The sequence below is a fragment of the Phyllosticta capitalensis genome, assembly GCF_038381095.1.
Source record: "Phyllosticta capitalensis strain CBS 128856 chromosome Unknown BKA78scaffold_3, whole genome shotgun sequence".
In the NCBI taxonomy this organism is placed as follows: domain Eukaryota; kingdom Fungi; phylum Ascomycota; class Dothideomycetes; order Botryosphaeriales; family Phyllostictaceae; genus Phyllosticta; species Phyllosticta capitalensis.
The window spans coordinates 987,485-1,010,853 of record NW_027117441.1 but is presented as its reverse complement, the minus strand read 5'-3'; the positions used below and the strand labels follow the sequence as shown (position 1 = coordinate 1,010,853).

Sequence of the window (23,369 nt, the reverse complement as noted above, 5' to 3'; positions counted from 1 at the left end):
GGGGTCCGATCTTATCTAATCGCACCAGCCACCACACAGGACCACAACTTCAGCCACCACGACAATGACTCTCACCACTCGGAGAGCACGTCCTGGTCAACCTAGTCACCGCTGCATCTCCAACATCGTCCACCTCTTAGCGCATCCAAGCACATAACCTGGCCCTAGGTCTGCACCTGCAAAAAACAAGATGCTGTCTGCTTTTGGATCCAATGGCTCAGGACAGCTTGGTCTCGGGCATGATGAAGATGTCCATGACCCTTCAACGACCACAATCCAAGAAAATTACACCCTCGCCAGACCACAGCGCATAGCAGCTGGAGGAAATCACACGTCGATTCTCTCTGCGGACGGTGCCGTGTTTGCGGCCGGAGATAATTCGAATGGCCGCTGTGCATTTGGAACTGCGTTAGAAAGTTCATCACAATTTCGACCCTGTTCCCCAGCTGGATCCGACTCTTCAAACCCTATCACAACGTGTGCTGCCACTTGGGAGGCATCCGTATTTGCTTCAGACCGCCAAGTTTTTACCTGTGGTACCGGAGCAAAAGGGGAACTTGGACAAGGAGAAAACACAATCGAGTCGGCCCAAGCGCAGCCAATTCCCGACTTTCCTCCTCCAGACACGCGCGTTATTGACATGGCGGCAGGTATGAATCATGTCGTCGCTGTCCTCGACAATGGAGATGTCTACGGCTGGGGCAATGGACGCAAAGGCCAGTTTGGCGAGGCGACAAGCATCGTTTGGTCTCCTCGAAAACTCTCTGGCATTTCCTTTCCCGTCTGTCGCGCTGTTTGTGGACGCGAGTTTACTTTCGTCATTGGGGATCCCTCTCAAGGACAGTGTGCTGTGCTGGGTGCCGACAAATGGTCTATTGCATCTGCCGCACCAAAGAGCGTCCCAGGCTATATCGACGTTGGCGCTGGATGGAGCAATATCTACATACTCCAGCAAGATGGCTCGATTTTGGCTTGGGGTCGCAACAATCACGGCCAGCTTCCACCCAGCAATGTGCCTCCCATCGAAGCCATAGCTGCAGGCAGCGAGCATGTCCTTGCAAAGACTCGCGATGGAAAGGTTCTGGCCTGGGGATGGGGTGAGCACGGCAACTGTGGATTGCCTATCGATGATTCCGGTAATGTCGCTGGTAGGTGGAATGAGATTCAGACATCAGGGCCAGTCGAGTTCATTGCCGCTGGATGCGCAACTAGCTTCATCTTCACATCATAGTCATCATGAGCTTTTCCACCACGAAGCGAGCATCACAAGCCAAGATTCCCTTTATTGTCATCATATATGATTATTTTATTATCCATCTCTGCATCTTCGGATGAAGATCCCGCCCGGCACGACGTGGACGTGTGGATAAATCGCCGGGCTCCCCGAAGGGAGATTTGTGCAGTTTACTCTGCTTTTTGATCATTTATCGTCTCCTGGGCCCGCGTCCTCGATACTTGTACGGCGGGGCCTTGTTTCCGCCTTCGCCACCGTCATCCCTCTTCCTCTTGGGAGCGGGGGCCGGAGCGGAAGCGGGAGCGGGAGGAGGGGGCTGCTGTTGTCTGTTGAACACTTCAGCGAGGCTGACATACCCTTTGATCCATTCTGAAGCAACGGCTGATGGGGCTTGCTGGGACGGCTGCTGCTGTCCTGTCGCCGCTGCATAGCTAGCCAGCGTTGCTTCAACAAATGACGGGCCTTGGTTCATCAACGCACTGAAAAGAATTTCTCCAAAGGCCGTTGATGGGGCTTGCTGAGGGAGCTGCTGTTCTCTCGCCCTCGCAAACTTCGCCAGCGTTTCTGCAGCAAATGACGTGCCGTGTTTGACCACCACATCGAAGAAAACCTGAAGTTCTTTAGCTGTTGAGGCTTGCTGGACAGGCGGGGGCGGCGGGGGCGGAGGTTGCTGCTGCTGCTGCTGCTGCTGCTGCTGCTGCTGCTGCTGCTGCTGCTGGGGATGGAGTGGTTGAAAGCCTTCAGCAGCACTGCAGGCGACCTTCTTTGCGTGGAACTGACCGCATGATCCACACGGCAGAGCCCTGCATTTCCCATAGTGCGACTTCCTGCATCTTTGACATTGTGGAGCCTCTGGATCGCCACAAAGCTCATGACCAAATTTCTTGAGTTGGCCAAGCTCCGCCCTCTGCGCATTGGTTGTATGGGGAGGTGGGTGCGTCTTCTTACATGTCTTGCATGGAGGCTTCCCAATCGCGACCCAGTTGCCAACGGCTGCTTTGTAGACTTTCTGCCACTTTTGAAAAGAGGCAACACGCAGCTCACGCGCGATATTCTCGTCGCGGATGTTGACATCAGGCCGCATCAGCGCTTGCTGGTCATTGGCTGGGGCGCCTTGCTCGCCATTGTTTGGACGTCTCTCGTCGTTGCGAGTCGCGTCATTGTTTGGATGCATCTCGTCCTCGCGAGACTCATCATTGTTTGGACTGCTCTCGTCATTGCGAGGCGCGTCACTGTTTCGATGACTCCCGTCATTGCGAGACTCATCATTGCCCGGACGTCTCTCGTCATTGCGAGTCGCGTCATTGTGTGGATGCTTCTCGTCCTCGCGAGACTCATCGTTGCTTGGACGCCTCTCGTCATTGCGAGACGCGTCATTCTTCTGCCCCTCCATGTTGTATTGGGACGACATCTTCGACAGCTGAAGGAATCAGTGAGCGCGTGAGCTGGAGCGGGGATCGGAACACTTACTTTGTAATGCTGGCCTTTTGACGTGAGTGGAAGCTTGCAGAATAACTGTCGTTGGTGTGGTGTGGTGTTGTGTGGTGGTGAAGAGATTTTGTTGTGGGCGAGCGAACGTTCTTGCCTCGCCCGGCACCTTCCTCAATCCACCACCTCCAGCGGCCAATTTTAGTCTAACTCATTCTGCGCGGCCTCGTAGCACAGTGGGTCGCAAAGAAACAACTCCAAGGCAGTGCGTGCGGTGTGCTTGAATGCTCCCTGTAGCTATCCATCTACGAGCTAAAAAATCTAAGTCCTTAGGGAGTCAGGTGTTTGATCACTCCCTGTGTACACATCTTAACTTAATAATTTAGATATAAGAGATACAGTCAACTCACTAAACAAGTCTGGGAACACAACTACAAGGAGCTTTCGGGCACCCCGCCCCGTAGTTGCCATTTCTTTCGCAACCCACTGTGTCGGGGTGCTCGAATGCTCCCTGAAGCTAGTATTTTGCAGGCTTAAACGTCCATATCTCAAGAAGAAAGGCATTCGATCACTCTCTGTATGTATTCCCATATCTTGACTTCAAACTTTCCGTATATGAGATGGGGTCAACTCACCAAGTCACGAAGTCTAAGAACTGACCACAATGAGCATTCGAGCACCCCACCCCGAGATTGTCATTCGTTTCCACATGGAAGCGGGAAGCAATCGTCCAAAGGGGTACCATTTTTGCCGTCTCCGGCTGCATTGAGGGAGGACGGGCGATGGAGCCCTAAGCGCTAGCCCTGCCTCGGCGCTCTTTTGCACAACCATGATGGCATCCTCGGCTCCAGGTCTATGGGGAGTGCCCGTTTCCTTAAGGGTGCATAGCAAAAGTTGCGGAACACATAGGAGTTCGAATAAGAGGAAACAGCCAAGCCGAAGTGGCAGTAAATCGTGGAAAATTGTCATGTAAAAATGTACGCATACAAGGAGCGTCAAAGCACCTTACGCACTTGATCCTAGAGCTCACAAAGTCCTTTGTGTAGAGTTACGAGGAGTAGTCGTGGCTACGTGTGCCACAACTTTTGCTACCAGGCCTTCTTATCTTTGCGCTTGGAAAGGGTGCCGACTGAGTCAGCGACGCCATCACGTGGAGCGAGTGTAGTCGAAGAAGTATTGGAAATTAGGAGTACTTGTCAGATGTCACAGAAGCCTTGCGTCTTCGTGGTACTGGCGGCAAATGGCACTGCAATTGTGCTGAAGCGCAGCAGTGTCTGTGGGGAGTCTTGGGCGTGCTAGCCGCCGGGGAGTTGTCAGGGCTTCGAGTTTGGCCCTTGAGCATTTCGTCTGAAACATCGAGGTATGGAGGTATGGACAAGGTACCGAAGGCGAAGGGCGGTTGAGGTCATGGGAATATAGTGGTGGTAGAGGTCCCCTCGCACAGGCTCGGTCAACCCAGACAGGCCAGCCGAACGAACGCTCCTGGAGTCTTGGCGGCGCTTTTGAAGTAGTGGCCGACTTCGTCTCTACATCCGCGCGCCAGCCCGCCCAACTCCCCGCCAACTTCCCCATCCTCGTCCTTTTTCCATGCCCAACAAGGTAACTAAATAATTCTCCCCAGCCCAGCGTCTTCAACTGACTTCTGCTACCGGTGCGGCTCAATCCCGGCCACCATCCCAAGCGGTCGACCCCGAGGAGGAGGCAGAATGGCCCGGCAGGCTACGAGCAACCATTTGTGCATGCCGCAATGCCCGCCAGCTACCCTATCCCAGCTTCAAATGCGTTGCCCGTGGGAGCCCCAGGGGCATCGACTACCTACCCTCAAGCGCATGCCCCACACGTCCCTCCTCCTCTTCAACACATGCCGCCGCCGCCACACCCTCCTCTGCAAGATGAAGTCGACCCTCACGACCCCTCTCATCATCACCACCACGGCCGAGCCCCCCAGCAATACCACCAGCCTCACCACGACCAACAACAACACGCGCCCCCTGACCTCGACGTAGACACCCCTCGCGAGGGCAGCACCTACCCAGACTTTGAGGCCTTGCGCTTCGCTGTCAACAGCTGGGCTCTGAGAGACAAATTCCTCACGAGAATCCATAAGAAAGACCAGACGCGCGCCATATACCAGTGCCGTCACTTTGCACAAGGATGTCCGTGGAAGCTGCGCGCTACAATCAACAAAGACACGGGTGTTCTGACCGTGTCCTCGGTCATTCCAGAACATACTTGTAGTCGGGACGTGTACGAAGATGCCGACGGAAAACCAAAATATGCCAAGCGCGGGGTCCAATACACTCAAAGATGGGTCAAGGACGCTATCCAAAGGGCCAACTTCACGGTTACGATGGACACGGAACCGCGGCAGATAGTGGAATTGATACGCGAACGCTTTGGCGAGGACATAAGCGAGCGGCTGGCGGCCAAGTCCAAGCAGTCTCTGCTGGAAGCACGGGGAGAGGCGATTCCACGTCGACCGAGCCACAAGCCCGGAAGGCCTAGCAACGCGGCAGTCGAAGAGCGGCAGCGAGATATGCAGGCCGCCATGGAAGAGTCGCGACGCGTGGATCGCATGGCGCGAGAATCGCAGGCCCTGGGGTTCGACATCAACGGTAACGACATCAACGGCGACCCTCTTCCACAGCATCCGCAACCTCAGCAGGACCGTCCGTTTGTCTTCGAGTCGGGCGTGCGCGTCATAGGGCCAGCCAGCCCTCCTCGGTCGTCGAACAACCAGCGGCGACAAACTCTGCCCACGACGCTTACCGACTACTCCTACAACAGCGGGTTCGGCGGCCCCACCTCAGCCACGTCCAGTACGACCCGGGCGTCGGCCATGCCCGTGTCACCGGCCATGGAGACACGAACCTGCCCCAAGTGCTCCGGCAGCGGCATAGTCCGCGCTCCTCCCAACAGCAACGGCACCAGCACCGTCAACGGCGCCGACAACAACAATGACGATGACGAGCTGGGCTTGCTGCAGAAGCAAGTGGCGCTCATTTCCAAGCAAATCACGCTGATGCAGCGGAAGCGGCAGCAGCAAAACGGTGCTGGATGAGGCAGCTTTTATGACTTGTTGATCGCTTGACCGATTTATTAAGCACCTGGCTGGCTGCGCCTGAACGCTACATCAGACAAGCAAAATGTCAGACACCTGAATCTGAGTGGGAACCTGAGAGGGACAGTACGGGACCGGACGATGTGGCGGCGCCGGCGAACAGCGAAAGGGGAGAGAAGCGGAGAGCTCTGCCCAGGAAGAAAAGTAGCAAGGAGGGGCAAAATGGTCGACAATACCCCGGCGTGGCAAACAATTTTCCACGCGTTTTCTTTTCGGAAACAGACTGGATGGATACCAGTGGGGACACAAACAAAACCGCCCAACGAATGTGTCCCCCACAAGAGATAGGCGAAGTGCAGGAGCGAGGGCGTGGGGTACAGGGGGCGGTCAAACTTGTTCTCTTCGCTTCGCTGCCTTTGCACCTTTCCCCAAAAATCCACAAAACTCAAACCCACAACATCATCACATATCATCGTCAGGACGGCGGAATCGGAATCGGAATCAGGGTGGATATCTGGAATCGGGGAATCAGACAGGACTGACTGTTTCGACTTACGGCCGCGCGCGCGCTGGATTGACTGACTTGACGGGAGACGGGAAAAAAGGAGGCAATATCGGTGAATCTGGCTCTCTTCCTCTATCTCTGTCTCTCTCGTGTCATCCATCATAGTCATCATCATAGCCCTCTCCTAGTGTTGCTCTCTCAAATCAAATGTCTCCATTTGTCATGCAACTCGGTTTTGAAATCCAAGGGGAAACATGAGGAACGCATAAAGACGAGGAGACTTCAAGCTCCAAGTGCCTTGAAGATAGAGAGTATTTTCTCTCGTAAAAAAACACTTGCAAGGAGCATTCAAACGCTCGCTTGCGCCAAAGTTTGCGACGACTTGGGACCATGTGGAAAAAGAAGTCCATAAATGATTTCAACGCCGTATGAACAAAAAAGAGCCCGTTCGCTGCCGAAATCGAGGCAGCTGGCCGCGCTACTCTACAAAGAGGAAAAAGGGGGTATCAATCCGAGGCGAGCAGTCTACTCTACTCCACGGTCCTCGGTCCAGCGTCGACATGTACACCATATCCACAACACGCCGTGACTTCTTCATCTACATGCTCTCTTCCCCTTGGACGTAACGTCCTGATCCACTCTCCATCTCCACCTCGTGCTGACCATCGACTCACGAGCTATCAAACGGATCGTCCTCCATCCTCCACTTCTTGGCCTTGAGCACCCTCGTCTTGCGCACCGGCAACGTCTGGCTCTTGGTCGGACTGACCGCCTGCTGCGCCGCACGCTCCAGCAGCGCCACCTTTTGGCGCAGCTCGTCGTTTTCGTCTTGCAGGTCGGCGGCGCGCTGGCGCTCGCGTGCCAGCTCTTCTTGAGTTGCGCCATCGTCAGCATCTTCGCGGATAGTCGTGGCGGCGGCGGCGATGGTGGTCGATTTGGTCAACAAGTCAATCTTGCGGTCGAGGCGCTCGTCATTGCGGTCCTGCTCCTCGTCCCAGGCGCCGCGGTACTGGCGCTGCAGAGCCGCGAGGCGCGTCTCGTACTCGTCGGCCAGCTCGTCGCGCAGCTGCTGCTCCATGTCGACGAGGTAGTCCTCGGCGGCGCGCCACGACTGCTCGGCGGCGCGGCGGCGGGACCGCTCTTCGCGCAGCTGCAGCTGCAGCACGTCGACGCTTTCGTGGAGCCGGTTGATTTCTTGGAGCGCCGCGTTGAGCTCTTCGCTGGTCGCTTCCGGGGCGGGCGTGTCGCTGCGGATGGTGATGGGGGCAGCACCATGATGGTTGCTTGCGCTGGTTCCAGGGCGAGCGTGTACGATGGTGTTGCCGACTTGGATGGCGCTCGTGGCGGAGGGGATGCGTGGGACCGTGACTTCGCGAGCGAGGGCCGAGTAGCGCAGGATTTGAGACGTGGCATTAAAGTCGCCATGGGGATCGGCGGTGACAATCATAATTGCCTTTTGCGGACGACGGGGATGGTGTTGATGGTGGCTGTGAGAGTGGTGGGAAGAGTGAGATGGAAAAGAGTTGGAGAAGAGGAGCTCAGTGAGCTTGCACTGCCGGAAGGGAACGACGTTCTGCTTGTTGCCTTCTGCGTTGTCGGCTTGCATTTGCATGCATTGGCCCAGATACATCAAGCTCTCGTTAATCTTGCCGGCTTCAGCGAGCGTCTCGCCAGCCGTTTTGGCGTTTCTTGCACGTTCAGAGCCTTGCTCGTGTCAGTTCTCAGAGCTTGAATCAGTACTTTAGCGTTTCTTACCAGCAAGATCGCAAATGGTCAAGGTGCTGCTGGCCCAAGGCCCCTTGGTAGCCCTGTGACGTTTCTTCACTTCGACGCAAAAGAACCCGTGACTCCGCGAACTCACAGCATTGCTGCCGGTCCCCGTGACCTTTCGCTCCATCAAGCCAGTCTCCAAGACCATGAGCGCCTCGTCAATGTTTCCACAGATAATCTTCTTCAACCCAGCCACCTGCTTCCTATCAGGAGATTGCTCTGTCGGTTTAAATAGAAGAGCTCGTCGTCGGTTCGTGTTCGATTTTGACGTTTGCGATGCGCCAGTGAGGAGGTCGTAGATGCGGTCGTTGTAAACTTCAAACATGGAGATGACGATTGCGTATTCGGAAGTCTCGTCGACATTTACTGCGAGATCGTCGACGGCAGGTTGACTCGGCATGGTGGATACTCTGGGGAGGTGGCGTGACTTGGTGCTGAGAAACGAGGTTCCGTCCTTAACAACAGGAGATCTGATCTTAGCGGCTGCGCTCTTGGTGATACGAGCAATTCCAGAAGTGACGGGCCTAATCGCCCAAAGAAATTTTGAAGGAGAGACAGGAGCGTGTTCCGCGGAAAATGACATGGGTTGGTTTTCTTTATTTTCTTGAAAGTCGTTGGGACAGTGGGGAAGAGAAGGATACAGCCCTGAAGAAGAAGGATGATGAGTAGGAGAGTTTGGGTTGCATACCAGTGCAGGTGTTTGAGCTCGTGAATTCGCTTGAGCCCCATCCCCATGCACCGAATCAAGATACAGATGAGCTGGAAACATCTTGGCTTCCGAGACGTCCGCGGCTGCGATCGAAGGAAAGGCGGACGAAGAATCTGTCGGATCGACTATGAGGTCGCCAATGTTCTGGAAAAGAACGTCGAGGGCCATTTGGGTCAGGCCGCGTTGGCTTTTTGAGCCTAGGATCGTGTGACTCTGCCATCTTTCGTCAGTAACAGTATCATTCAGGAATTCAAAATTGTTTCAAACCTTTCCGGAGCCAGTCATTCCCAGAGTGGCAAGAAGGCCATCGCGACCTTCTTTGCCCTCGTCACCTAAAACGCCTTCAATCAACGGCAACACCTGTGTTCCCTTGAAGATATCAAGTTGGCCATCATTCTCTTCAAAGACTCGTGTAAAAGCGAAGCGCTCGACAGCGCGCTTGCGGCGATCATTTTCTGGCGGCTTGATGGTAATGTGGTTCGGAAAGCTTTCCTCCTGTTCGGGCTCTTCGATATCCAAAAATCTGTCTCCTGCGCTCGCGGCGGCAGGTCTCAGGCGTAGGTAGACTTCGAACAAGGCGGAGGATGGCTTCATGAAAGAATCCATTTTTGCGATGGCACCAAGATTTCGTGACGTTGTCTTGGTCGAAGTCGTGGAAGAGGTTCAATCGGCCTGACTCGTTAGTAAATATGGGTTGCCACGGCAGCTGGTCTTGGCACGGGCGCGCACACTTCCACAGACCGCCTCCGTCGACTACACCAACGCATCTCGAGCGACATCGAAAATCCTTGGAGAAAGGACTTTGTCGAAATTCTTTTCATCTTTTCTTTTTGACAACGACGACTGCAGGCTCCTGCATTGTTACTGGGCAGCTCCGCAGGCCCCACACCCAAGCTTCTGAGTGGATCTCCACATTTTGGGCTGCAATGGAGCTGCAGGCCGCGAGACATTGTCGACGGACTTCTGACCGAGGACTCGGTCTCATTTGTGGACCTCTTTCCACCGGGCAACATGCAGTACGTCTGTCTCACCGAGTGGGTACAGCGAATCGAAACCTTTTCGCAACCCATCCATTCTATGACTACAGAATGAGCTGTTCCTTGAAACCCACCAGACTTTTGATGACCGCCCAATGATGCTCGCTGATACCAACCTGCTGCTTACCCTGATGCCCATCATGCGCCTGAACTCCGTTTCCCTTTTTATCCGAACCGAGGATTTTGATGCGATTTCAAATAAAGAACAAGGAAGAAACCATTATGGCTTCTACAACAAAATAGACGTGAAAAAGCGAAACGAGACCGGAAGAACTACCTGGCGCCATGCCGGAAAACAGGAAGCGGAGGACGGAAGCATCCCCGAAGACTGAGCGAAAACGTAAGCTTGGTCGTACGATATAATACTTTCGTAAGTGCAGCGTGCCGCATACACGGGGGTTGTGGTGGCATTAGGGGTTAGATGTGTGTCGCGGCTCCGTTTTGCGGGCTGCTGGCGAGTGAGGTTGCGAGGCGTGTTGGTCGGGGCTGAAAATTGAACGATTCGTTTGCGGAACAGTTGATAAAAGCGAAAAAACATGCGGTGCGAAGGTCGTGTAAACAATGGGCTAAAACATTAGTAAGATCCTGGTTGGTGAGATACCAAGTTGGTAGAGACAATGTCGAAATGGTGAAAGGGTCCTCGGTCAGTTCGTGCAATGGGCGGGATGCGGCTACTCGTCAGCTTCGGAGTCTTGATCCATGGCAAGGACGCTGTAGATGTTACGGGACATGGGCGTCGGCTTGGCCTTAGGAAGAGAGGCGGAGATTCGGGCTGGGCGAGTTGGTGGCAGTTCTTCCGCACAGTGATCTGGGAAGCTCTCAATCTTGAAGTTCCTGTACGGGTTGCGCGACATCATGCATGTGCGCGCGAACTCGGCAGAATAGATCGAGGAGCACTCCACAACGATGTCATGGCCATATGGCTTAACATTGATGATGACAAGGTTGTGGATGTGCTCCATGTCATCGCGGATGCGGGCTTCTCCAATAAGACCCACGGCATTGCGGAGCACGAGAACACGGGTGGCACCAAACTTGATCTTCTTGGCCAAGGCGCCGTAGATCTGGAATTGATCCTGCGCCCAGTCGATTTGGACCTGTCTCATAGTCAGTTGATGATATGTGAGCAGGAAGCAATTGGAGCTCACCGGATGGCCCTTGATGGAAATACCAAAAAGGTCGGCATGGTGCTTGAAAGGAGCCGCCTGCGAACCTTGGACGAACGAGACGCGAGCAGAACGAGTTTGCCAATGAATGTAGACGTCTACCAGGGCACCACCCCGAGCGACGTCGACAATATCCTGGTGCGTTGTGTGGCGAGGCAAGTTGAAGAGCTGGATGCTGCGTTGATCCTCGCGACGGATTTCGTCGAATTGGTGGCTGATGTTTGGCTGTGCGCGTCCTTTGGAAGGGCTGATGCAAGAGTCTGAAACAGACTGAGGGCTTTCTAACATCGAGTCTTTCGCGGGAGGCTTGCGTCCAGCCGAACTAGCCGACGAAGGTGTGGAAAAGCCAAAGCTTTCGGTACGCGGGGTGCTGTGCTTGTCATCGGCAGAGCTTGCGACGGTGGATCCATTCGAGTGGGTAGGGCTGGGCTGAGATCCATGGTCCGCATCGTCGGCGGCACCACGCAGGACCGGGTAGCCGGACAGGGTCAGGGTGTCAAGGGTCCTCAAGGGCATGCCGTAGTCTAGCAGGTGCCGGCGCAGGGTTACTGAAGGGAGGCGAGGTCAGCACTGGTTCAGGGACAGAAAGCGCGCCTACTCACTATACTCTCGTGCACTCTTCACCTGAGATACAAGTCAGCACAACATGATCTGAAGTGGAGAATTTCGGGAAAAACCAACCAAGTACTCATGCTCTTCCCTCGTGATCTTGACTGTCGGGATGGGAGTGCCTAGAGGCGCAGTCTCGTCCAAGGGAGCATACTAGCCGCATTAGCGATCCTTGAAGGGCTGCGGCCCGGAGCACATCCAACTCACGTAATCGGATCTGAAGCAAGAGTGAGCCTATGCATCTGACGCGTCAGGGTAGAGGTGAAGCTTACCGGATCAAGAGGTGGTTGTAGTAATTGCGTCCAATGGTCACCTGGTCGTAGACCACGTCGGGGGCCACGGGCTCATCCATGATGACCTGGGCGAGACCTCAACGTGAAGCAAAAAGGAGAGTTGTAGAGAGATGGTGTAAAAGTGTCGAATCGCGTTGAACATTTCCTTGCAGGGTTCCGCGTCGGAGCAGAAGCTATGGCCAGCAGCTAATCCCCTTTCGGGAAGCCAAAGCTCGGAGGTGTGAGAGCGGATCGGCACGCGTCATCCGCCCGCTGCGCTACCTTTTTTCTCCGATTCCGCCGTCCAACCGCCAACACCGCGGGCGCTGCACAATCTCATCGCAAGACGGATGAATGTTCCTGCAGTCCAGTCGAAAGCGCCCCAGGACCAGCAGCAGCAGCTTGCGACCGAGCTTGCTGCTGGCGCTCCCGATGGCGCTGGAGGCTCGCTCTTCGCCCAGCTGACGGGCAATCCATACTTCACCGCGGTGCGATTTGACCTTTCTGCACTCACAACCCCAACTCACTGACAATTCAACTCCAGGGTTTTGGTCTCGCTGGTCTTGCGACTGTGGGTCGCATTGGCCAAAAGGGACTCACCCGCGCCGCATTTTATATCCGCCGGCGCATGCTTGTCGAGCTCGAGGTCACCCGCCGTGACAAATCTTACCCATGGCTACTGCGATGGATGAGCAACCACCACCGAGCAGAAATGCAAAAGATCCAAGGTGGTGTCGAAAATGCGGGGTAAGTGCCTTCGGTATGACCCAGACCTAAATGTTCACAGCTCTTTCAGACAGACCCAGTCTAAAGGCGCCTTCGAGTCGCTCGTTCGCCGATTCGCTCCTCGCATCCACGAGTTCCAAATCGAAACTGGAGAAGTGACACGACCCGACGGTAGACAGCATACCCAGTTCTCAGTGGTGCCGGGTCTTGGCAGACACATCATTCGGTACGACAAGGCCTGGATTCTGGTCAACAGAGAGCGGCAAGGCCAGCACTTGGACTACGAGGGACAATTCTTCGAGACAATCAGGTTCACCACCTTGTACTCGCACCGAAATGTTTTTGAACGGATATTCTTGGAGGCCAACAAGCTCAAAGAAGAAGCCGAGGAGGGCAAGACCATCATCTACCACTCGAGGGGCATGGACTGGGAGAGATTTGGCGAGCCCAAGCGCAAGCGTCCGTTGGACTCGGTCGTCCTCGAGGATGGCGTCAAAGAGCGCATGGTCGAGGACATGGCCGAGTTCATCGAGAAACGGGAATGGTACTCTGACCGGGGCATTCCGTACAGGAGGGGCTATCTCCTGTATGGGCCTCCAGGCACCGGTAAGAGCTCCTTCATCGAAGCACTTGCGGGACATTTGGACTTCAACATTGCCATGCTCAATGTGAGCCAAAGAGGGCTCACGGATGACAAACTGGCCTACTTGTTGACCAGAGTGCCGGCGAGAACCATTGTGCTGCTGGAAGATGCAGATGCAGCCTGGGTGAATCGCAAGTCCGCGGGTGAGGACGGCTACGCGGGGGCCACGGTGACGTTCTCTGGACTGCTCAATGCGCTGGACGGAGTCGGCAGCGCCGAAGAGCGCATCATTTTCCTCACGACAAACCACGTTGAGCGGCTTGATGAAGCATTGATTCGGCCCGGGCGCGTGGATCTGACAGTGCGCATCGGCAATGCGACGGAATACCAAATAGGAAAGCTGTGGGATCGGTTCTATGGGGACATGGATCCGAAGGGCGCGGGCCGGGAAAAGTTCATGGCGAAGGTAAGCGATCTGGGGTTGGTGGATGCGATCAGCCCTGCCGAACTACAAGGGTTGTTTTTGTACAATAAGGACGACGCTGAGGGAGCGATTGCGAGCTTGGATGAGCTGGCAGAGATGCATGCCCATGTCGCACGCAAGATGACGAGGGCGGCGGATGAAGAAGGTGGGCCGTAAGATAGGCAGAGAATTGATAATAGAGTCGAGATCATTGGCAGATCGGAAGGATTTTTAGGCGGAGGGCGCAGTGTCGTGCATGTGTTGACGCATCTTGACAGCGGGTCTGTATGCAAGGGACTTTTAGACGACCGGTGTGGCTGCTGGTCGGTGGTTAGTCGCCGCGAAGCAACAGTCACGCGCGAGGCCGAAAAGAGGAAATTCTTGAGCTTGAGGGCTTAGAATCATGCCACGCCTTTTGAAGAGTTTTGAGAAAGAAAAAACATCCCGCGATTACCGCGTCGGCAGGCCCCACGTCTCCCGACGGTGCGCGTGCTGACGGGACTGCTCACCCCCGCCGTCTACAAACTTTTTGGCCGTGGATAGATCCGCTCTATCTCTACCCTATCTGATTCAATGCCCGACTTTTTCCTCTCGCCGGGTTCTCCGTTGAACATTCGTCACGCTTCGCCGTCTAGTCGACGTCCCGGCTCGGATGCCGTCCTGTCATGACTGGCTTGACGGTGCGCCCAGGCCCTCACCCACGTCAGACAACCCACGCCCACACCCACCTGAACGCCCACGCTTCTTTAGCCGCTATAATCACCGTCCTTCCGCACACAGCCCTCTCCTCCAAAAAGCAATCATCGCCGACCCTGATGCTACCCCTCCTGCTCCTCCCGAGCCCCGGAGACCCTCTCTCCGTCCGCGCTCGCGCTCTTCGCCATCCTCTTCCTACTCCCGAGCTCGACGTGCCACAATCCAACCCACCATGTCATCAAAGGTGCCCCTGCTGATGCGCTCGTCGCCAGCCCAGGGCACTGGGTCCTACGGAGCCATGCCCGTCCACTTGATGAGCACCAGTAACAGCAGCTCGGATAATGACGACACCCCAAACATCGACCAAGTCCTGCGCTCAGGCAAGCGGAAGCCAAAGAGTAAACTCGCCGCCGCCGAATCCTCCCCCGAAGATGGCGCGAGTACCGCCGCCCAGCGCTCCGCCTCGACGGGCAACATGTTAGGGAATGGCACTCAAAGGAGCCGAAGGATCAGTCTTCCCGCCGTCGATCTGCCAGACCGACACACATCTGCCGTCGACGCGTGGGTGGGCAGTCTAGATGGGGACTTGGACTCTAGCGACGACCAGCGCGGATACGCGCCTGGAGCATCCAAAGCCTCTCCCAAGTCAGAGAGTACCTCGGATTCTACGCGCTCAGACAGTTCCGAAGTCATAGACGTCGACGGTCCTGAGGATGATCAACAGCTGCTACGAGGCAAGTCCAACGAAGAGAGTCCTCCAGATGACTCGCCCTACGCGCAAGTGCGCGCTTCCGTGCGGCCTTTTGACGATACTTCTCTCTCCATTAATACGCCGCGCATGTGGACCCTGTCTTTGCTCTTTTCTTTCCTCGGTTCTGCCACAAATCTATTCTTTTCCCTGAGATACCCAAGCGTTAGCATTACCCCTGTCATTGCACTTCTTCTTGTCCACCCGCTGGGCCGACTGTGGGACGGTGTATTCAAACGACCTGACGACCCCATTGAAGTCTTTTCCAATGGATCGATCTTCCGAAGAGTAGAGGAAGAAAGCAATGAGAGATTTGCCAATGGAGATTCACAGCCCAACGGCAGCGCTCAAAGGGTTGCTTCGAGTGGAAGATCCAATAGTTGGCGGAGAGGGCTTCGGCTCTGGCTTGGACAGGGGCGATGGAACGAAAAGGAGCACTGCTGTGTTTATATCAGCAGCAATGTGTCGTTTGGATTTGCCTTTGCAACCGACGTAAGTCACAAATGCTTGCTTTGCAGATGCTGGGAACTCATTTTTCTCAGGTCATCGTCGAGCAATCGCAATTCTATGGTCAAAGACTGGGTATTACCTACCAGATCCTGCTCACGATTTCCACCCAAGTGCTCGGCTACGCGCTCGCCGGCATCACAAGGCGATTCCTTGTGCGCCCAAGCGGCATGATCTGGCCCGGAACTCTCATTTCTACGTCCATGTTCTCGACGCTCCACAAACAGGACAACAAGCCTGCAAACGGCTGGTACATATCGCGCATGAGATTTTTCCTCTACGTCTTCCTAGGATCCGCTGCCTTTTACTTCTTGCCTGGACTATTGTTCCCTGCATTGAGCTACTTTAGCGTCGTTACCTGGTTTGCTCCAAAAAATGTCGTGGTCGCCAACTTGGTAAGTCCATCACGTGGAGCGTGGGTTTGACGGATGCTGATTGGTTGCATTAGTTTGGAATTGCCTCTGGTCTTGGGATGTTTCCCTTGACATTTGATTGGGCCCAGATCTCGTACATAGGGTCACCTCTTGTCGTTCCCTTCTGGGCTTCCCTAAACATTATCGGAGGACTGTAGGTGGTCTGACTCGTGCCTATCATGTGTCTCTGACAATTATTCTAGGCTAGTCGTGATGTGGATCATCGCTCCTATCATGTGTAAGTCTTGACTCTTGCCTTTCATGCCTCTTCCCAAACTAACAAACTCAGACTACTGCAACGTGCTATATTCCTCGTATATGCCGATTCTATCCACGGCCGTCTTTGACAACACTGGTCGACCATACGACGTCAGCAAAATCCTTACAGACAAGTTCTTGTTTGACGAAGACGCCTACAAGAATTACAGCCGCGTCTTTCTTCCCATTACGTATGTCCTCAGCTATGCTTTGCAATTCGCTGCTCTCACAGCTTTGTTGTCGCACACTGCATGCTGGCACGGTAAAGACATTCTGCAACAGTGGAAAGCATCCTGGAAAGAAATCAAAGGCCAGAGTGAAAACCAGTATCGCCCGATTCCACAAGAGGAACGCCCCCTTCGCCACGCGCGATCAACTCGGAGTATGACGGCGTCCATGCCCGACTTGGACAACATGATGGGTGTCGAGGACGTCCACAACAGGTTGATGAGGAGATACAAGGACGCTCCCATGTCCTGGTATCTGGCTACAGGCGCTCTGATGGCAGCCATTGGAATGTTCGTGGTCGAATAGTAAGTAGCTTCATCAGTCGATCTGGTCCATATTCTAATACTTGAACAGCTATCCCATCCATCTGCCTTGGTACGGACTCTTGCTCGCCTTGGGCATTTGTACGATACTGTTCATCCCCATTGGCATTGTCATGGCAATCACAAATCAACAGAGCAGTCTGTACCTCATCTGCCAGTTGATTTGCGGCGCCGTCTTCCCCGGCCGGCCGGTCGCCAACATGGTCTTCGTGACATACGGCTACGTGAGCTGCCATTCTTCCTTTTCTAATGCTTTCTCGACTGACATGACAATCGCAGATCACATCGACACAAGGCCTTAAGTTTTCTTCAGATCTGAAACTGGGCCATTACATGAAAATTCCACCTCGCCTCCTATTCATGCTGCAGCTTGTCGCAACTCTGGTCTCGAGTCTGACCCAGATCGGCGTTTTGAACTGGATGCTCGCAAACATACCTGGCATTTGCACACCCAACGCTTTGAACGGCTTCACATGCCCCATTGCTCGCGTGCATTTCAACGGGAGCATTCTCTGGGGCGTGGTAGGTCCAGCACGCTTCTTCGGACATGATGCTCTTTACCGGCCTCTTGTCTGGGCGTTCCTCATTGGTGCAATTGCGCCAATCGGTGTCTTCATTCTGGGACGTCACCAGAAGCGCAGCATCTGGCGCAAGGTCAATCTTCCGGTCTTGTTTGGCAGTCTCAGCTGGATCCCACCGGCGACAGGACTCAACTTCTCCGTTTGGGCCTTAGTCTGCTGGCTGTTCAACGACGTGATCAGAAAGCGCAAGACTGCATGGTGGAAGAAGTATAACATGACTCTATCTGCAGCGCTCGACTCCGGAGTGGCAGTCGGCGTCGTAGTGGTCTTCTTCGGTGTGATATACCCAGGTTGGATTGACGGCTTCAGTTGGTGGGGTACCGAAGTGTACAAGCAGGTATGTGTCTCCACGCTCTTTGCAAGAGCAATGCTGATGTCACTAGGGCTGCGACTGGGTTGCCTGCTCATTCCGAAACGTGGCTCCTGGCGAACACTTTGGACCAGGGACATGGTGATGTCGAGCATGTTGAGCGAGCCAGGAGCACTATCAAAGACGTTCTCGGGAATAAGTCTGACCCGCCTTTTTGGTTTGATCGATGATACCCCCGTTCGGATAAGAAATTCTCGATAGATTACATATTGCATGCTTCCGGCTTGTTTTCGAATATCGGAGCAACATCATGTCAATGATGAATTTTGGCTTTCCGGTTGGGCATTTTAGCGCTGTATAGACCATTGCTTTGTTTCTCTTCCCCCATTGGTGGGCGCAGATTGGATGGTGATGACGCGGCAGCATATGCATGGCTCGAGTGGGTGGCGGAGTGCTCCTCATCTGCATGCTTGCTAAGTTTGGGCATGGTCACGGGCATACCTAGCTCCATTCTTATTGCCTTTTTCATAGGTGTTTCTGGACGCAGTCTACCTGTGATGTCGAAAGAATTGTTAACTCCAAGACCCAGCTGCTTGAAAGCTCGACATCTTCCAAGGGGCCTGAAATGCTCTCTTTACTCTCATGATACGGAACTTGGGGCCTCCGTAGCCTATGCTGCTCAGCTGCTTCAAAGGCGCTCCCTTCTGCCTCCAGGTATGCTTATAAGCCTTGGTAGCAGCTCCAACACAGCCAATTGGATGCGGGAGAGCGCTGCTGCCTACATTCCACCACCTGTGAATGAATCATGTTTGACGCTGTGACCAAGATTTTGATAACATGTCAAACAAGGCGTGAAAACGTTGTTTGATTTCTTCTTCAACGTCGACATGGTCCAGGCAGTAGTACGTCAGAGGGAGAACCGACTGGGATCTTGAAACCACGTGACCACCCGAAGCGGACACTTCGACGTTCACCAAGCTAGCAACCCAGACCTCTCCAAGCTCTACTGCAACATCAACACAGACCATATCAGCGCTTGACTGCGTAAACATTCGTTCGTCCACATCGCTCCACTCCCCATTCTCCGAATCTCAGCTGCGCACACCGCAATTCGCTCCTCGGCGGCCCCAATGGCCAACTATTACCAACAGCCCGCCGCGGGCTACGGCGCTCCCGCCGCTCAAAACCTCAACTTCTACCAATCCTCATATAGCACGCAACCCGTATCCGGCCACTCGACTCCCTTCCAAGCATACAATGGTGGCGCTGCGTCCAGCGCGTACGCGTCAAACAGCTATGGCGCGGGCTTCGGCGGCGCGGTGCCAGGCGTGAGCGGACGCATGGGCGAGCAGGGCGGACTGCGGACAGGCTGGCTGGCAGCGTTCGGGATAGAAGGCTACGATGGGGAGCCTCCGTTGTTGGAAGAGCTGGGGGTAAACTTTGGGCACATCAAGATGAAGGTACGCTTGCTGCGCGAGAGAGGGGCTGGTTGGATGAGTGCTGGCTCTGCGGAGCAACGGCATGAGGAAAAGCTCAGCTAATGATTTGCGGTGGTAGACGTTTACGGTTCTGAATCCGCTCGCGAGGATAGACCAGCACATCATGGACGACTCGGACCTCGCTGGGCCCATCATTTTCTTCCTCGCATACGGCACATTTCTTCTCTTCGTAAGTTGACCGTGGAGAGGTACACTTGCAGGGTGGGAACAATGTGCTGACAGGGAAGCAGTCTGGCAAAGTGCACTTTGGCTACATCTACGGCCTTGCGCTGTTAGGCAGCGTATCCCTCCACTGGATCCTATCCCTGATGGCTCCCCCTGTCGACCCAGCAGCCGTCGTCGGCGCTCACGAACACCCCGCCGTACATCCTAGCGCGTCCTCGCACTTCAACTCCGTCCTCACATTCCCGCGATCGACCTCCGTGCTCGGCTACTGCCTCCTCCCGCTCGTCCTCACGTCCCTCGTCGGTGTCATCATTCCCATGGACGGCATGTTTGGCTACCTGGTAACCACCCTGGCGATACTGTGGTGCACGTACAGCAGCAGTGCCATGTTCTGTGCTGTTGGAAGGATGAGCAGTATGAGGGGCTTGGTCGCATACCCGCTGGCGCTGTTCTACGTTGGTTTTGGCATCATGGGAATCTTCAGCAGTCGGGGTTCGGGGAACTTAGCGAAGGCGACGGGGGTCTAAAATGGGTGGTGGAAGGCGCTGTGGATGGAGGTAGTTCTTGAGCTGGCGCTCTTGGCGAAGACTTGCATACGAGGCTGGATTCGGAGGACGAGGTGTGAAAGAGACATGCTCGATTGGAGTTGCAAGGAGGTTCTATCGAACATCACGACTTGCTTTGGGGTTGAGAACTCTGGCTTGATGAATGGCGGAAAAAGAATTGCTAGAATTAATTGATACCAGACGGTTCGGAAGCCGTGGAGTTGCAAACTAGGCGTTTGGGGAGCCCTTGATTCCGCGTCAAATCAAGATGTAGCAAACAGCCTTGGGTTTGTAGAGGTATGACGCCGATCGGCAAAGGCACTTATTCCACTTTTCGAAAATTCACTTTACCGGTCATCACATGCAGTCGTTGAAACTATCGGAGCGGATTATCTTACAAAGTCTCATTGGTCATCTGGTCTATTTGTTTATCGGGCAGCAGCAATCAACTTTCGCCTTTCTTACCATCAACACTCTCTCCCTCATACTTCATACAACCACTCTTACCATCACACTTCTCATTTCCATTCTTTTTTGCTAGCTCTTGGCTGAGCTTTGAATTCTCATCGAACATCTTTGGTTCAGGCTTTCTCAAGATGGCATCCAACATCAGCAAACGCGAGTGGATATGCTGGGTATGTTTCTACCCCCAAGTCCTAACTTGCAACACTTCCAATTCACGCATGAGCACTTGCCGCCATGCCTTTGGCATTTCCTCGCGGGTCCTTTGTTCCATTTCACACATCCATCTCATCATTCGCCACAATGTATCGCACTCATTTGCCTCATTCTTTTTCACTAGGCCGGCGACTTCGCCCGTGAAGACACCAGCACACTGGTACTCAGTGCTCCCAGCAGCGCTTTTGTCGACCTACGCATTCTGCAACCTTCCACGCCTGCACCCTCGCCATCGCCGGAACCCAACTCCTCCCAACCATCGCAATCGCCAACCCTCCCGCGTCCACGCTCGCCACCCCTCCCAAACACGGGAGGCCCCGTGCACCGCTTGGACTGGGCCTTTGCCGGCTTCTCTCAGAGCTTCCCCAGCAACTACGATATTCACGGTGTCACGCATAAGAAGTGGGTTCACGTGATTGATTCGCGCTGCGGCTATGATGACGAGGGGACGAGAGATGAGGGTGACATGTGGGAAAGGGGTGGTGGCTACTCGCTCGAGAGCGGCGTGATGAAGCATCCGAATCGACAGGTTGAGGTGGCTTATCAGGAGATGTGGAAGGACGTGGCTATCAGGGTGAGTCTCGTTTGCCATTCGTCCTTTTCGTGTGGATCGATCGTCACGACCCATTCACCGTGAGCCTCTGTCCAGACTGACTCTCCACTAGACCGTCAACAATGAGCCATTGCACTACGCCGTTGTCCTGTCCCACCACAATCCAAAGCTCAAATCGCGCGGAATGATCGTCCGCGTTGGCCAATATTGCCAAGGAATCCTCATGCTTGATCGCGAAGTCACAGTCGAGAGGTGGGAGTGCGGAACCGAAGACGAAGCAATCTACCCCTCCCGCGGCCGCGCCATCGAGCGTCACTTCTACCAGCCACCGCAGGGGGAGCAATCCAGCCGCTCGCGTCCACCGTCGCCTTTGAAGCAGGTCATGGTACCCGGGGATGTAGAAGAGAGGGCCGAGACGGAGACGGCGGCTGGTACTAAGTGGAGGAGGACTGTCAAGCTTGGATCCCGGTTTCTGCCTTGCGTTTGGACTTTCGAGGGCGCCAAGTTGGAGTTGGGTGATAAGATGATGGGTCCTGGCGGTGAAGAGGAGCTCTGGGAGGTCAAGGAGATTAGGGCTTGGTAATGGAGCTTGCGGGTTGCGTGCATTTTCTTGGATTTTGCACTTCGACTTGGAGCGCCCGAACCGACCAGGTTGGACTGGGGTTTCTCCAAAATTGGTGAGGCAGGCAAAAGGTTCGTGATACTCTAGTATACTCGAGTCGAGGGAAATCACGATGTCCTTGAAGCGGCAAGTACGAATCAGATGCAACATGTCCATTTTCTATTCCAATCTCCAGGCCTGCTTCCAATCCTCGACTATGACCCTATCAGACTCCCTACAATCACAATGCCGGGGGTGGCATACATTCCTATCCAAACGCCGGACCAAACAGCCTTCACCTCCGATGCTGCCGCCCTCTCTTCTCCCATTCGTTCGCTGCTCCGCGACACTCTGCTCCTTCTCCAAAACCTCAAATACACGCCCCACGCGTTCCGACCTTCTGTCCCCCTAAAAGACCTACCGAACCTGCAATGCCAGGATCACGTCACGCCGAGTCGGGATCTTGGCCTTGTGATCTCGGCGACGGCGCTCGAATCAATCCTAGGCCTGGTTTCCGTTCCACTCGCGCTATACTTGAGCGGATGGATGTTTCTCCTGTTCATTAGCCTGGCATATTGCGTGCTATCGGCGCTGTTGAAGGCTGTCCGTGGACCCCTGATTGTCAAAAGCCGGGTTGAAATGTTGGATTCGAAGACAATTGATGGGGAGCGTTGGTACTTTGTGAATGGAGTTGGTACAAGGTCAGTTATTCCTCCCCTCGTTCAAGTTATCGTCTTGACTTTGCAACTGACGCTCTTATCCCCCACCAAGCCATCGTGCTCTCCAACACACAGTCGACCGTCTCGCGGCTACGTTCCAGCGTCCAGTCACGGGCATACATAACCGGACGTACGGCGTGCTTGGAGACATAGTTGTATGTCTGTTCCAGCGCTGCTTCAGGTACAACACGGCAGACGTCCGCTGCGCATATGAGATGCTCAAGCTGCAAATACTCGAACCGGGCGTCGAAAAGATTGTCTTTCTGGCGCATGGACAGGGGGCTTGTGTGGCCAGTCTGGCGCTGGACAGGATGCTGCTCGAGTTGCCGAGCAAGAGCTTGGAGAAATTGGTAAGACCACCTACTAGCATTTGACTTCTCTGCCGCGCTTATGATATTTTTTCTCCTATTCTTTCCTGAGCGCTAATCTCCCATGTCAGGAGATATTCACGTTTGGCTGTGCAGCCTCGCACTTCAACAACCCCCTTTCGCACTCGTTCCTCACGACACTCCTCCAAGAAACCCCCCTAAACTCGGTTCTCTCTTCACGGCCCCGCCACGTCGTCCCCATCATCGAGCACTACGCGAATGAAAACGACCCCTTTGCCCGCTGGGGCGTCCTCAACTCGACGCGCAACTGCCCCGGCCAACGCTTCGCCGGCCAGGTCTTCATAAACAAAGACGCTGGCGGCCACCTCTTCAACCAGCACTACCTGGACGCCATGCTCCCACTGCCGCCCGCGCGCATTGAGGACCTACTCAATACCAGCACGAGCAGTAGCGGCAGCAGCAGTGGCAGAAACACAACTAGCACCACCCGCACCTCCTCGCCCGACGAAACGACTGACGAGAGCGGTGCGTTCCTTCCGAGCCCGCCCTTTCCAACCATGAGCGCCTTCCTCGACCGCATGGTCGACGTCGACTACGGCACGGCAGCGCGGCGCGCCGAGACGGTCGACCAGGCGCGCCTCCAGGGCTTTGGC

General features: G+C 54.7%; 9 protein-coding genes across 9 annotated transcripts; 6 read left to right on the top strand and 3 right to left on the bottom strand.

The window, feature by feature from the left end:
• Positions 1–59: 59 nt before the first annotated feature.
• On the top strand, positions 60–1,371 carry BKA78DRAFT_308580 (regulator of chromosome condensation 1/beta-lactamase-inhibitor protein II). Its single transcript, XM_066887957.1, has one exon. It carries the CDS (start codon positions 191–193, stop codon positions 1,229–1,231), a length of 1,041 nt encoding a protein of 346 aa, XP_066746379.1. The 5' UTR covers positions 60–190; the 3' UTR covers positions 1,232–1,371.
• A 1,061-nt stretch (positions 1,372–2,432) lies between these two features.
• On the top strand, positions 2,433–2,933 carry BKA78DRAFT_308578 (uncharacterized protein). The gene has a single exon (XM_066887956.1). It carries the CDS (start codon positions 2,475–2,477, stop codon positions 2,676–2,678), a length of 204 nt encoding a protein of 67 aa, XP_066746378.1. The 5' UTR covers positions 2,433–2,474; the 3' UTR covers positions 2,679–2,933.
• A 1,270-nt stretch (positions 2,934–4,203) lies between these two features.
• BKA78DRAFT_96090 (uncharacterized protein) lies at positions 4,204–5,742 on the bottom strand. Its single transcript, XM_066894044.1, has 2 exons — positions 4,318–5,742; positions 4,204–4,265 (listed from the first exon to the last, which is right to left on the bottom strand). The coding sequence occupies exon 1, from the start codon at positions 5,310–5,312 to the stop codon at positions 4,437–4,439; it is 876 nt and encodes a 291-aa protein (XP_066746377.1). The 5' UTR covers positions 5,313–5,742; the 3' UTR covers positions 4,204–4,265; positions 4,318–4,436.
• A 1,156-nt stretch (positions 5,743–6,898) lies between these two features.
• On the bottom strand, positions 6,899–9,313 carry BKA78DRAFT_247997 (kinesin; the record flags this gene model as incomplete). Its single annotated transcript, XM_066884342.1, has 4 exons — positions 6,899–7,932; positions 7,984–8,452; positions 8,687–8,920; positions 8,975–9,313. 4 exons carry the CDS (start codon positions 9,311–9,313, stop codon positions 6,899–6,901), a joined length of 2,076 nt encoding a protein of 691 aa, XP_066746376.1.
• Positions 9,314–10,231: 918 nt separating this feature from the next.
• On the bottom strand, positions 10,232–11,918 carry BKA78DRAFT_308572 (uncharacterized protein). The gene is made up of 6 exons (XM_066887955.1): positions 11,792–11,918; positions 11,727–11,736; positions 11,592–11,672; positions 11,513–11,534; positions 10,893–11,458; positions 10,232–10,841 (listed from the first exon to the last, which is right to left on the bottom strand). Exons 1-6 carry the CDS (start codon positions 11,869–11,871, stop codon positions 10,416–10,418), a joined length of 1,185 nt encoding a protein of 394 aa, XP_066746375.1. The 5' UTR covers positions 11,872–11,918; the 3' UTR covers positions 10,232–10,415.
• A 170-nt stretch (positions 11,919–12,088) lies between these two features.
• Positions 12,089–13,844, top strand: BKA78DRAFT_308570 (BCS1 N terminal-domain-containing protein). The gene is made up of 3 exons (XM_066887954.1): positions 12,089–12,279; positions 12,336–12,538; positions 12,588–13,844. Exons 1-3 carry the CDS (start codon positions 12,142–12,144, stop codon positions 13,738–13,740), a joined length of 1,494 nt encoding a protein of 497 aa, XP_066746374.1. The 5' UTR covers positions 12,089–12,141; the 3' UTR covers positions 13,741–13,844.
• A 92-nt stretch (positions 13,845–13,936) lies between these two features.
• Positions 13,937–18,206, top strand: BKA78DRAFT_308567 (OPT oligopeptide transporter protein-domain-containing protein). Its single transcript, XM_066887953.1, has 8 exons — positions 13,937–15,499; positions 15,550–15,909; positions 15,963–16,081; positions 16,131–16,165; positions 16,217–16,718; positions 16,768–16,960; positions 17,016–17,654; positions 17,701–18,206. The coding sequence occupies exons 1-8, from the start codon at positions 14,216–14,218 to the stop codon at positions 17,770–17,772; spliced, it is 3,204 nt and encodes a 1,067-aa protein (XP_066746373.1). The 5' UTR covers positions 13,937–14,215; the 3' UTR covers positions 17,773–18,206.
• A 551-nt stretch (positions 18,207–18,757) lies between these two features.
• Positions 18,758–19,818, top strand: BKA78DRAFT_330390 (uncharacterized protein; the record flags this gene model as incomplete). Its single annotated transcript, XM_066889769.1, has 3 exons — positions 18,758–19,087; positions 19,185–19,295; positions 19,357–19,818. The coding sequence occupies 3 exons, from the start codon at positions 18,758–18,760 to the stop codon at positions 19,816–19,818; spliced, it is 903 nt and encodes a 300-aa protein (XP_066746372.1).
• A 614-nt stretch (positions 19,819–20,432) lies between these two features.
• BKA78DRAFT_350859 (uncharacterized protein) lies at positions 20,433–21,650 on the top strand (the record flags this gene model as incomplete). Its single annotated transcript, XM_066891058.1, has 3 exons — positions 20,433–20,471; positions 20,639–21,088; positions 21,180–21,650. The coding sequence occupies 3 exons, from the start codon at positions 20,433–20,435 to the stop codon at positions 21,648–21,650; spliced, it is 960 nt and encodes a 319-aa protein (XP_066746371.1).
• Between the last annotated feature and the right edge of the window lie 1,719 nt (positions 21,651–23,369).